Raw genomic sequence first — 14,705 nt, 5'->3', positions numbered from 1 at the left:
GAAAGAGGTTGGAGTGAGTTGATCCAGACATCTCGCATAAATAACTGGGAAGTGCCAGTTAGAACTTATGAACTGACAGTGGAGAATTTGGCTCTCCGGTGTCAGCAACTTCTGTATGTGTGTTCCTCACAGGCCCTTCTTGTAGGACTCCGTGCCAGCCAAGCGTTGGTATCACTCGGAAATTGGACTGTGCCTAAGCCAATTTTCAGGAACAATGTCCCGTTTAGTCAGTTATGAAAGAAGGAGGCAGGCCCTAACTGGTTTGGCTCAGTGGATAGAGCATCAGCCTGCGGACTGAAGGGTCCCAGGTTCGATTCAGGTCAAGAGCATGTGCCTTGGTTGTGGGCACATCTCCAGTAGGGGGTGTGCAAGAGGCAGCTGATTAATGTTTCTCTCTCATCAGTAGTTCCTTCACTCTCAAACAAAACAAAATCATTGGCCTGCCAGGGTCATTAAGGACCCCCGGGTTGTCATAGAAACGACCTTTGGGGCCCGGTGGTTGTTAATGCATGAGTGACTGCCTGCATTGTGTGCTTGGGGAGAGGTCAGAGTTTTGGAAAGAAAGAAAGAAAGAAAGAAAGAAAGAAAAAGAAAGAAAGAAAGAGGCAGAAGCATCGGTGGTAAGGGCAGTGACTGTAACAGCAGAAGTGGCAAGGAAGTGCCCCTTTAGACTCGGAAGAGTGGGCATTTCTTTGGGGGCTAACTTTTGCTTAACCTGCCGGCCTCAAATCCACACCCGCTTCTGAATCTTCCCTCTCATTGGCCGAGGTCCCCTCTGCAGCCACCCTACTGTGTGGTCTTCAGAAAGGTTTTGATAGAGTGTGTACACAGGCACATAAATAAACTCTTCCACATCTTTGGTGGGTCTTGTATGTTAGATTCTTACAATCATGCCATGTATGTTAGAATCATAGAACCTTAGCACTAGGAGGAGTCTTTATGATTACCAAATTCCGTCATCTCATTTTTCAGATAGGAAAAACAACAACACTGTGTGTAAATGGGCTCATCTGAGGTCACACAAGTAGTTAGGGTTAGAGCTAGGCAGCTTACGTTTGCTGGGTTTAGCAAATAAAAACAAAAGATGCCCAGGGTCTTATGTCCATTGGTGATGCTGGGGAATAGGGGAGGCTAGGGGACTGTCTAGGGCTGGGGAGGGGGGTGGGAAATGGACACATATGTAATACCCTTTGTAATAAAAAATTAAAAAAAAAAACAAAAACAATACATTTTTTAAAAAAAAAGATGCCCAGGTAAATTTGAATTTCATATCAGTGTGTCCCAGGTATTTCATGAGATCTAGTTATACTAAAACAATATTTAATATTTATCCGGAGTTCAAATTTAACAAAGCATCCTGTATTTTGTCTGTCAAACCAACCAGACTTCAGTCAGAGCCTCCTAACATTGCCACATACTCTTACTTGATTCATTGGCTGTTTTCAGAAGAGATTTTAAAAACACAGCAGAATGACAAAAATACCTTTATTTATTTATTTTTTTACAATTTCAGATAGCTTGTAGTCCTCTAAGCATGTTTGGAAACAAGGATAAATAAAGGAAAATCTGGAGCATATACACATTTCTTTCACTCCGAGATAACCACTCTGGTTCTGGCATATTGCTTCCAAGTTTCATTCTAGGCGTATGATATTCATCTACACTTACATACCATTTTAAATAAAGGAGGAAAGTTTGAATATCTGATACTCTTTTATAGTTAAACTAAAACAGACATGTGGGTTTCAAGCTAGCATAGCTCGCCACAGATTTTATTGCTGTATCATTATTACTCAATGGTGGCTTGCTACAGCAGATCATTGAAAGCGTTTGGGCAGAATGAGCTTTAAAGGGGCATTTAAATTTATTCTCAAACCTAATCCAAGTATGAAGTGACTCTAAAAATGTTGGTTAAATAGTTAATTAGGAATTGGCTTTTGACCACATCTGAAATGTGCATGCCTTCGTCAATGCCTTTGTGTACGTAGCTCTGTGTATACAATTTCATTAAAGGCCTATTCCTACTGTTAGCTTGACCTTCTTAAATAAAAATGTTCCCATTCTTTCTGGGGGAACATTTGTCTTACTTTCCTGTTGTAGTATTTTGTCTTCTTAATGAGATGATAACACTCCCCTCCTGCCTTAAAGCTGATACAGCCTTATCTTTGCCATTTCTACCATATTTTATGTGCCGTTTTCTTTAAAACAGTGACTACATATTTTAATTAAATTTATTGGGGTGAAATTGCTTAAGAAAATTATATAGGTTTCAAGTGTGCAATTCTGTGATACATAAATATTGTTTAAAAAATCTTAAATTCTACTTTTTTTCAAAACTCAAAGATTTGACTTTTTCCACAATCCTAAATCAGCCTCGTCATATCTTTTGCAATGCTTCTTTTTATAACGATAGATTTAGACTTGAATATACTTTGGTATGTAAATCTGATCTAGCTTATAGAGCATCTTTCAACTAGATGATTACTTTCTTGAGGTGATGGACATATGTATTAATGAATAAATTCTGTTGTACTGCATCTTTTCTACTAGATATTCAAAACATACTAATTAATTTTTTTTTGATCCTCACCCAAGGACACGCTTATTGATTTTAGAGAGAGTGAAGTAAGAGAGGGAGGTGAAATTGAGAGACTGAGAGAAACATCAGTCTGTTTCCTGCTGGTGATCAGTCCCAACTGGGGACCAAACCCACAACCTAGGTCTGTGCCCTGACCAGAAATCAAAGCAGCAACCTTTCTGTGTATGGGACGATACTCCAACCAACTGAGCCACAACCAGCCAGGGCTACTCATTAACTTTTTAAACCACCTCTCGAAGTGAGCAAATTGGCTTTTCAGTCTCTTGATTTGAATCTTTTCAATTTGCACAGAGCCCCCTCCAGTCATCCAAGTGCCTGCTAATGTTACAGTCGCTCCTGGAGAAAGAGCAGTTTTGACATGCCTTGTCATCAGCGCAGTGGATTACAATCTAACCTGGCAGAGGAACGACCGAGATGTCAGACTGGCAGACCCAGCAAGAATGCGGACCTTGGCTAACCTCTCACTGGAGCTCAGGACTGTGAAATTCACCGATGCTGGAGAGTATCGTTGTCTGGTTTCCAATGAAGGAGGATCATCAGCTGCTTCAGTTTTCCTCACAGTGCAAGGTACTGTGCTGATGGTAACTTCTGTGTTACAGTGTCTTTCCGTCTCCTCCTTTGGCCTCTGTCCCCTTAAGATGGCTATCTGAGAGTGACAGTATCTACCCAAGCAGTTACAGTTTGAATGATGGGATGCCTGTGGGGCTCGAGTGGTCGGTCTAAAGCTGACTAAAGTGGAAAATAAAACATCGATAATTAATACATGACTTTAACGCTAACACAACTAATCCTAGTAGTTGAAGGCTTTTGTTTCAAGGGAATATAAATAGAAATTGTCTCTGGATAGTTTAATGGTTTTAAATTCTCCAATCTATCATGTGGATTTTTACCGTGTTCATGGATTGGTAGAATCAACAACATTAAAATGTCCATACTACTCAAAGCAATTTATAGATGCAATGCAATCCCCATTAAAATACCAATGATATATTTCACAGACCTAGAACAAACTCTCCAAAAATAATCTAATTGTTTTAATAACTCATTCAAAATTTCCCCCCAATTTAATTATATTAGCGTCGTATCTAACTAATAATGTACTTGTATTGTTTTAATTAAGGTTTAAGTTGTTTCTCATCCTGGTTCAATTGTATTGAAACTTCAGCAGAGTTTTACTTTATTTATCTTACACATACACACACACACAAAGAATGCATATTGAAGATAAACTAATGGTAAGCCAAACTTGAATTATGTCTACATAGGTTGAATGTTCTGATAGCTGAAAACAATGATTTAATGGCTACTAACAATGTATATTACTCAGGACCAACAAATTAAGATCAGGGACATTCCAGAGTATCTTTTTCAGTAAAATCATACTTGGCTTCTAAATGGCTATAGACCAGTTGGCAATCTTAATGTAATGAACAAATTACTACTGGCAGTGTTTCACGGTTAGGCTGACAGGTTCATTTCAAATCCTTGAGGTGGGAAATCACTTACTTCAGAATTGGGTCTGGCTATTTGGTTATGGTATTAAAAACAACTTTATATCATGTTCGAAGTAACACTCTCAGATGATTTCTGAACAAAGTTATCTGACACACTGACCAGTGAATTTCAAGGCTAGATCTCAGAATATTATTAATGGCAGAAAAGCGAAACTACCTTGAGAATTAATAAACTGGTTGCTGTCTGATTCTAGTTTTCCCACGGGTAGTTGAGTTATGTTCTGCAATCTGAATGTGTGCCTTTTGTTAGTTGATCCGGTGGAACCTCCAGGGAAACATTGCTTTATAAATGGTTCGGTACATTTCCACATGATAAACCGCCTAGATAATTTGAGTCACTCCAAGTAGAAACTTGAGTTACCAGAATTTTGGAACTATTTTTACTAAACTGATTGTTTCAGATAGAATGCCTAATGGCCTTCGGAAATCTGATCTTGGTTCTTTACCCGAAGTCCTTTAGAATGGGATTATAAAATAAGATCAGAGCCCGCCTTGTTTACCCAGGTTAACGTTTTCCCTGGTGTGAGGCTTGGGATTCTGCATTTGTAACAGACCTCTCAGAGGGATTCATGGGCAACACTTTCTGAAACTAGCATTTGACTCTATTCTAGAGCATGAACCCTATGATCTAGAAATATATATATTTAAAGGAAGCCCTTGACTCTCTTCTTTTTGGTTAAATAGAGTAATTATTATTATTAAATGATTTGAGAAAGTATTGAGGTAAGAGGTTACCTAATATACAGATCATAAATACAAAAAACATGTGACATTGCATGATTACTGGCTAGTCTGTATAATCTCTAGTGGTGTAAATCTGTTTAGAGGCATTATTTTATGGTCTGTCTAGTTGGCCTTGAGCTTGAGGGACCAGTTTGAATAAAAAAGGATGTTTTGAGAAGATAACAAAAATATATTCCAGAATTGATGAAAACTAAGAGACGAGCTAGTTGTAGTTGTTTGAATATATTATTTTATATACCTAGGATTATAATTTAGAGAATGGAATTTCATATGTAGGCATTACTGTATACCATGCGGAATGATTGAAACACCTAGTTCAGACCTGGGCTCTGCCATTTTCTGACTTGGCACCCTAGAGCAAGTCACTAACAACTCAGAGACTCCTACTCTTTATGGACAAAATACAGTTACAAATAGCACAGTTTGTGAGGGTTAGATGGCATAATGTATGTCATGAACTTTTAAAAATGCTTGAATGTTTGTAGATTTATTGGACTAATTTAGTGGGTTGAAGTGTTTGCTCATTCCTCATCTGATCTATCTCTTCCTAGCAGTCCCTGCACTGTGAAAGCATGAGTATCTTCCCCCGGCTATCACATTCTAGAATTTAAGCTCTCCAAGATCTGGAAATCTTTTTGTGTAGCTCGCTTAAATCCATCAGGCTTGACTTAATCTGCATCTTTTCATGGTTCATTATTGCTGGAAATTAACATGTCCTTGATGTACAGCTTCTCTCTGACAATTTCCTATGTACTTGACATGCTTATTATGTCACCATACCCCTTTCTTTTCCTATTACAATGTAAATAATTCTTGACCTTTCCTTGTACCTTCCCATTAAAGACATTCCAACATTTCTTTCTTCTAAGTACTAGAGAAATATGATTCTCTCCATTTATGATTAAAGTGCTCTAATATCTTCACACCAAATAGATGCCTTAAAAGAAAAACAAAAAGAAATAAAATGTATGATATTCATTTATACATTTTATTGCATGGAATTGGACCGTTATAAAAGAAGCTTGCCCCTAACCATGAAGTCAGTAGAACACATTCATCAGACAAAGTAACTGAATATTAAACTTTTCTCTTCATATCTTAGAGTGAGTTAAGAAAGCAAATACTTCCGTGGTCAAACTACATATTTTTTAGATATCATTGCAATGAATACTTGATGCAAAAATTCACTAAAATATTTGTCTTCAAATCCAAGGGCCTCCAACTCACTCCTTATTAGATCCTTAGTACAGAAGGCAACAAAAGCTTATATTGTATTTTAACAGAGCATCTTATTCATTTGTGCTGATTCATATCGAGACAAAACAAGCAAGGCAGCAAATAAAATTAACTGTTGACAGAAAGCAATGAATTAGGGGTTTTCATTTTAAGTATATGATTTCACCCTATCTAAATAAAATCCACAGAGATGGCACTCGCATTCAAAACAGACATAAATATATATGTCTCAGGTCAACCTCCCAAAACAAAAAGCTTCACTGTATTAAAATGTCTAGGAAAAGAATGAGCTAGGGTATGTGGTGAAATGGCTGTGACCAATAAGGGCTACAAGGACTGCCACGGAGATAGTAAGACCAACCCCCAACAGATTTATGGCTTAGGAGAGGCAGGAGACCAGCTCAATCCAATATGGCAACTAATTTCACCTTGCAGTCACTCCTAGCTTCATTATAGGCTATAGAAGGACACAACGTGGCCAACAGAACTCTTCTGAGAAGTCTCTACCCCTCCGCCTGGAAAACACTAACTATTCCTTATTTATTGAGTGCCCTACCCCTTGATTAAGTGAACCTCAATAAAACAAGTAAATTTCACTGTCTTAACTTCTTCCCTAATAAACTCCCTTTCATTTTAAATTCTATGCTGGTTCAATTTTTGAATTCTTCCCTGCATGAAGCCAAGAACCCACAGGGGGTCAAGGACCTTCAGATACCTGGACCTCTGGAATGCCTGCATCAGAAACAATTTCGTTATTCAAACATGGGTATAGACAGCTACACATCAGAATGTATTCCTGTGAAAATCATGCAAAGGGGAAACTTGAGGAAGATACTGCTGAAATTTCCGTGGCTCTCTTATTAGGCTATTCATTGTAGGAAAACCTGACTAGATTATCAATCAAAATTCTGCATTTTTTTTCCAAACTCCCTTTGGTTCACAAAGGATTTAAAGCAACTTACTCTGTAATGTAATCCTGTAAAATTCCAGTCCCCTGAGCTTCCCAATATGAATTTTTGTACTGTGGAAAAGTTCTAATTTTACTCTTTAAGTTTAATTGCCTTACGACTCTTTTTAATTACAAGGAACTCCCTATGGTGGACACCTGTATGAAAGAAATTTTAAAGTATACAGAATAACTCCTGAAATTTTATAGATAGGAGATAAACCTCCCCAGTAAGTGGAACAGTCACAGGTAATCCTTTTGGAAGGCCAAGTGAGGTCATCATCTCAACTCTTACGGTAAATTCCTTGTATTTAGCTTTTTAAAATAGATTTCATACTTTTAGGGGGAAAATCACTTTTTAAAGTGTTCACAGAAAAGAAGTGCAGTATTGTGAACAAAGTTTCTAGATGATTAGCAACTGCAGGAAAAGAAATTTCGTATTAGCAAGATTTCTCCAAAGTTACCTTTTCTGCTAGAAGAGTTTTATTCATTAAAGGAAGTTCTGCCTGGGTCTTGAGTTCCTCAGGAGTGTGCTGCCACAGCCTTTGGGAATAGGGGCCATATTTGAACAGTGATGGAAGAAAGGGGCCAAAGACTAAGATCGTTTATATTTTCTCTGCATACGGAAACAGTAAGTTAGCTCACTCGTCGGCACCTACAAATAAAGGTGATCTCCTGCACAAGCAAGGTAAGTGTGGTCCATCTCCATAGCCACAGAATGAGGGCACAAACTTAGCCAGGGCAGTGCTTTGTAAATGAATTAACTTCATTTGAAACATGAAAAAGGAAAGCCCAGGTGGAAGGCATAGAATATGTAAGACCTAAAGTTACGAAGAAGTGCCACCACGGACACACTGGGTCTGATGTTATTTTATGTTGATATCAAGTGGTAGATTCCCTTAAAGCTAATATATTTAAACAAGTTTTTCATTATTTTAAAAAGTAATAGTTTTCTAACCTGAGCTGGTACCGTTTCTCAGTTATGTACACTTGGAAAGAACTTGCACTGCTCAGCATGCAGTAACGGAACTGTTGTCACCACCTTATTTTCCTAACTGGACTGGAATGACCAACGCACACATTTCAGATTAGCCTAGTAGCATTTTATTATACAAGTAGAAGAATCGTTTAGGTTTGTGATTGTGTGAGGTTGGTTCAGCAAAAGGACAAGGTAACGGGGGAAAGAAAGCAATTGCTGTGATGCCTTGTTAGGCTCAGTGAAGAAAGAAGTGACGCTTAAAGGCATGTTCTGATAGGTTGGATTTAAAAGAAGGTTCAAAGGCGTTGTAGCCATGACCAAGTTGGGGAATGATGTATGCGCATTAGAGAGTGACAGCTGGAAGGATGGGAGGTTGTGAACCTCAGATTGCACTCCCAAGACAAGTATTCTTTCAGTCGAATTGTGGGTCGCTTCTCTGAGAAGATTATTAAGGTAGCAGATGAATTTGTCTATGAACATAAATCAACTGTCAGATTATTGAATCTTTTCTTTTAAGAAATACTATGAAGATCTACTTTTTTATGCTTTGGCTTCTATGACTATTGCATATTTTGTAAAATTATCCCTTTTTGAGCACCATAACCATTTTTAAAGACTATTTTTTTAAGAGCAGCTAAGTTACAGAGATTTCCCGTATACCTCCCACCCTCACACACACTCATAGCCTCCGCCATTATCAGCATCCCCCACCAGAGTGGTACATTTATTATAATTGATAAACCTGTACTGACACATCATTATCACCCAAAGCCCATAGTTTATGTTAGTGTTCACTCTTGGTGTTGTACATTCTGTGGGTCTGGACAAAGGTACATGACATGTATCGATCACCCTCAGCGCTCTGCCTCTCCCACCCTGCTAATCCCTGGAAACCACTTATCCGTTCTTTGTCTTCGTAGTTTTGCCTTTTCCAGAATATCAGGTAATTGGAATTATACAGCAAGTAGCCTTTTTAGATTGGCTCTTTCACTTCATAACATAAATTTAAGGTCTTCTATGCCTTTTCATAGTTTGATAGATATTTCTTTTCAGCCATGAGTAATATTCTCTTTTCTGATGTGCATAACCAACTTTGATAGTCAAAAGGAATCCTTGCCTAATTGAGTCTGGAACAGGGGATTCATGTACATATATGTAAAGCTTTAATGGTATCCTTCCAATATGCCGTGAAATAATAATGCTAATTATGGTTTTCCACTTTTTTCTAAGTCACATGAGAATAAGTCTAAACTTTAGCTTTCCCCTTTTATTGGGAAATTCTGTGGTTTTGGAAAATTGGTATAAAGAGACGTAGGAAAGAAAAGGCAATGCAAGAGTCAGTGCTAAGCAGCATTTAGCTGAAGATTTTCTAAGCAAGAAAGAATAAAACTTTAAAACTTCTATCCTGCTTATCAGTTATACTTATTGTTTTAATCTATTTTGGTTAATCACCCAAAGAGGCTCTAGAATTTATAAATTATTGTTTGTTAAGGAAAAAATAATTAAATGGAAAAGATATTAATGTGTAAGTATTTTATACTGGGAATTATTTTAAATGGACATCAAGGCAACAAACATATCCTTATGTCTTATATTGGGAAAATAAGAATTGTACATATTTAAGAACTCTTGATACATACTTATTGTTAAGATTTTGTCATTAAAATAGAATCTAGCCTTTATTGTGTACCTCTGAAATTTTTGTCCATCCCTTATTAACTGAATTGCGTAACCACACTGTAGTTTGGGTGTGAATTTTTTTGCAAATCCAGCGTATAACTCTAAGATATAGTCCTTGCCTATGTGTTTCATTGCCAATGCACCATCTACTGGTAAGTCAATGAATTGGTGACCTTCTTTCTGAGATTTAATAGACCTTTTCTCTAGTCTAGCACTGCCCAATAGAACTTTCTTTTTTTTTTTAATTTACTGATTTTTTTACAGAGAAGAAGGGAGAGGGGTAGAGAGTTAGAAACATCGATGAGAGAGAAACATCGATCAGCTGCCTTCTGCACACTCCCTAGTGGGTATGTGCCCGCAACCAAGGTACATGCCTTTGACTGGAATCAAACCTGGGACCCTTGAGTCCGCAGGCCGATGCTCTATCCATTGAGCCAAACCGGTTAGGGCAGAACTTTCTATAATGAAGGAAATATGTGTATTTGTCCTAGTTGGTGGATACTAATTACATATGGCAACTGTGTACTGAAACAGAGCTAGTGCATCTAAGGAACTTGTTTCGAAATTTAATTTAATTTTAGATAATTTAAATTTGAATTTAAATAGACATGTGTCCAGTGGCTACCATATTGGATGGCACAACCAATTCTAGTCTTTTCTGGAGAAAGAAGAAAGGCAGAAATAGCAAGAGCAGAATTTTAGGACATTTATTGCAACTTCCATGTAGATTAACCACTATCATAATTGATTTGAAGTATTGCCATTTAGGACTAATTTTACTTTTGAAAAGATTGCAGCCAGGTCTTCATATTCCCATTGATGAGATGATTTGGAAATGTTGCCCTTGATTCCATATCTTTGGGATTTCAATGGCCCTTGTCTCATCCCAGGCAGTTGATCTCTGTTCATTTGCTTAGTTGGTTTTTGCTTTCATTCTTTGCTCTTTGGAAGCAATCTGTGGCCCCTTGTATGAACTCTCTTCTCTAGTAGGCATGGGAAAACTTTAAAATGTTAAAATATATTTTGTTGCCATTTCTATTCATTGAAAATTAAGTAGCCTGGCTGGTGTGGCTCAGCAGTTGAGCATCAACTCAGGAACCAAGAGGTCACTGGTCACGTGCCTGGGTTGCAGGCTCCATCCCCAGCAAGGGGTGTGCAGAACGCAGCCAATCCATGATGTCTCTCTCTCATCGATGTTTCTATCTCTCTATCCCTCTCTTTGTAAAAATCAATAAGAACGCATTTTTTAAAAGAAAATTAAGGAAAAATTAAGCGAGCAAGCACATTTGTTCATTATCAATCATTCTTAGTGAAGTTTTTTTTTTTACTCTTATTGTGCAAGCTTCATGCTTAATAGTTGGTTGGAACCAAAACTAGCTGGATTAACCTCCCTAATCAGAAATGGAAGTGATGCATTTCTGAACAATGTGAATATGTTTTAAATAAATGGATTGAGCTAAATCAGTAGGTAACATCTGATAGGTTAGGACATAGCTATTAATTACTATTCTAAGCAGGCTCACTGTAGCTTTATGAAGTTAGCTTTTCCTACAGGAAATACAAATATTTAAAAGAGCTAGAGATCCTGTAAAATAGGTTTTACAGTCTGTACAATTCCATAGAAAGTAGGTTCAGTCGTTAGATACTAATTATTTCTAATTTCTCTAATACCAACATTGCTTGGTATTAGATCATCCAACATTTTAGGGGATTATATTAATGACTCACAATGAAAAATATGTTTGGGAACAGTTGTAAACCAGTTCTGTTATGTTTTTAGAAATACTAATCAAAATCCTACGAGTAACGTGAAGCCCCTCTCCTAAATCACCTCCTTTCTGAGTACTGTTGGTCTCTTTGTTCTGGTATCCTATCAAATTATTATTTTTTGCCAAACAACTCTTGATCACAATCAATTTCAACTGTTCAGTTCTTTTTCCCCAATCATATTCTATATACTGGGTGTTTCTTTTCTTAATCATAGTGCCTTGTACAGAGGGGGAAAAAATACACACATGTTCGCTCAATAGATGTGCATTTCTTAATTGCTGAGTGAATGTCAAAGTAACAATAACAGACTATAGGGAAGATTTGAGTCACTAACCTCATTTTTCATGTTCCCATGTTAACTTCCATGGCTTATTTGAATGACATCATCAATTTTAGATTCCATTATGTAAGTACTTTCTTTTCCACTTGTAGCACATGTAAGCATAGAACTGTTTACATTTAAAACCACATTTTATAACAAAATCTGATAATTACCTCATGAACAATTTATAGAGAAGCCATTTTGAAAGTATTGTTTAAGTTAGTTCACCCTAATTTAAAAAGTACGCCGTGTGAGTTTTGCAAAATTCTATGAAATAGTCTAAAGCAATTCATCACTTTTTTTTTCCACATGCAAATCTCTGTAACTTTAATTGTTGGATCAAGTCAGAGCTCATATTCCCTAATTAATAAGCTGCCTCCTCATGAGGGGCCTAACTATAAGATATTTTATTATAAGTAAGAATCAAAGGAAACATGTTTTCCTTTTGATTTACTAGGATATTGCTGCTGGGGTCCAACCCTAGCAGGTCCAGGGGTTCCCCAAGGTGTGGACGGAGTCGGCAAAGGGAAAGACACAGAGGCAGTGTTCAGTGGTTCTCTTGCCATGTTCTGTCCAGGTTCTGTCTCTAGGTTCTGTTGCCCATTTCTGTCCAGGATCTTTTGCCATGTTCTGTCTCTAGGTTCTGTCTCTAGGTTCTGTGTAGGTTCTATGTCTAGGTTCTGTGTAGGTTCTGTCTCTAGGTTCTGTGTAGGTTCTGAGTCTAGGTTCTGTGTCAGCAGTTCATCACTTTTAAGGTGACACTGTAGCTGCTAAATTTCCGAAGAAGTTAAAGTTAGATTAAGCGGGGTAGTGTTTACTTACATGGCATGAGTTTAAGGTTTTGTTTAAAAGAGACTATTTTCCTATTTATTTGTGAACAGAGAAAAAGTCCCTATTGATTTTACTAGCTGTTCCCATAAGGAGGGTTTTTGAAGAAAGATGAACATCGGTATCCTGGTTAAATCTGAGCATATTCAGTATGTAACTGACATTTCTGCACAATATCATGCTGACACATGGAAATCAAAGGGCCAAAGCCTCCTTTCTTCTTCATGCCATGTCTGTGTGGACATTAGAGGCATTAATTTGTCTTCTGGTGTCAGCAAAGGGAGGCTGTCTGTCATTAATTAATCCATGTCACCAGAGAGAACATTGCGATGGAAAGGAAATATTTCTCAAGATGATTGATGAAGTAAGTCCCTAATGACCAGAATTACTTCACTAACTATGAAATGGACATGATCATAACCATATGCTCATTACATCATCATGACTCTTTTTAACATGGTCGAGGTGACATAGGTTTGAGCGTGGTTTTTGCTATCAGAAAAATGTGCAAAAACTAAATTTCTCTACTTACATTGAAATTTCTTATACAATTTTAAAGTTTTTTAAATTTTATTTATTTTTTATTGTGGTCTTACAAATTTTGAGTATCTAGAAATCTCTCAAATTTCAGAAGAATCAAATAAAGTATAAGTATCACTTACTAGTAGGATATTTTAAACACTATGACACTCATTTTATCATTTTTGTCCTACTTTTTATATGGGATATTAATAATAGCACAACTTACATAGTGCTGGTTTCATAGGCACTTATAATTTACTTTGCCAACTCACCATTAATAGTATGTTAAGGCACCTAAGTCTTAAAGTAGTGTTTATAATTTAGTCTTAGTATCATAATCTATGTTTACCTTTTAAAAATCATTGGGGAGAAATTTTTAAAAATGTATATATTTTGCTTTTGTTATGCTCCTATATAATAAAAGCCTAATATGCTAAGTGTCCGGTTGGCCGTTCAACCAATCAAAGTGTAATATGCTAATGCTATGCTAAGGCTGCTCAACCGCTCACTATGATGTGCACTGACCACCAGGGGGCAGTCAACCAGTCACTATGACATGCACTGACCACAGGGGGCAAATGCTCCAACCAGTAGGTTAGCTTGCTGCTGGGGTCTGGCCAATTGAGATTGAGCAAGATGGGCCAGACATGCCCTGGAAGCCCTCCCGCAGTCCCTACCTGGCCTGCCAACCTCCCGCATTCCTCCCCGGCCCTGATTGTGCACTGGTGGGGTCCCTCAGCCTACCCTGCATCCTCTTGCAATCCAAGACCCCTTGAGGGATGTTGGAGAGCTGGTTTCGGCCCAATCCCACAGGCCAGGCCAATGTGGCTCGCGAGCCGCGGTTTGCCGACCACGACTCTAGTTGAAATGTAAATGATGAATTAAGACAGAGAAGCATCGATCAGATGCTCAAACCTCAGAGGGACGGTAGGGGAGGGTGGGGGTAAAGGAGAGAGGTCGACCAAAGGACTTGTATGCATGCATATGAGCATAACCAATGGACACAGACACCAAGGAGTGAGGGCATGAGCAGCGGGGAGGGCAACGGAGGGATAAGGACACGTACATAATACCTTAATCAATAAAAAAAAGAATGAATTAATGCCGCAATACCATATAGTGTGCCATGTTCCCATTGCTTTATCAGATGAAAAGCAAGTTGTTATTTATGATGATGGTGTTGATGATGGTGGTGGGAATGATAATGATGTTGACGGTGTTGATAATGGTGATGAATGTGGTGGTGAAAAGAGACTGAAAACCAGCTTAAAATGCATTATTTCTCTGAAAGGCAAAAATTGGACTCCGGACTTTGACAGAGTTGAACTATGGTTCTCTAATTCGTTGTTTTTGTTCCATTAAAACTTCACTAAAATGAGGGGATTTTTTATTCTAGGAATTTAAAAAAATGTAGCTACTGAAATAATTATGTGAAGTCTATCATATCCTTACTTAAACGAATCATGCAAAGGCTTAATCATTCTGACCATCTTTATTCAGCTATTATTTGGTGGAAATCCAATTTTGCTTCCCTGTTTGTCTACATCCTGTCTGATTTCCTTATC

General features: G+C 37.7%; 1 protein-coding gene and 1 pseudogene across 1 annotated transcript in view; both read left to right on the top strand.

Annotated features, from left to right (window-relative positions):
- The window catches only part of LOC102761717 (hemicentin-1), a 127,711-nt gene that overhangs the window by 82,642 nt on the left and 30,364 nt on the right, over positions 1-14,705 (top strand). The window contains exon 10 of the mRNA XM_015569926.1: positions 2,891-3,166. Within this exon, the coding sequence (XP_015425412.1) occupies positions 2,891-3,166 (276 nt within the window). The remainder of the gene's footprint in view (positions 1-2,890; positions 3,167-14,705) is intronic.
- Positions 14,242-14,705, top strand: part of LOC102762005 — a 3,153-nt pseudogene continuing 2,689 nt past the window's right edge.

Source organism: Myotis davidii, unplaced genomic scaffold (assembly GCF_000327345.1).
Source record: "Myotis davidii unplaced genomic scaffold, ASM32734v1 scaffold362, whole genome shotgun sequence".
NCBI classification, from domain to species: Eukaryota; Metazoa; Chordata; class Mammalia; order Chiroptera; family Vespertilionidae; genus Myotis; species Myotis davidii.
Note: the sequence above shows the minus strand (reverse complement) of the source record. Positions and strands in the feature narration are given on the sequence as shown.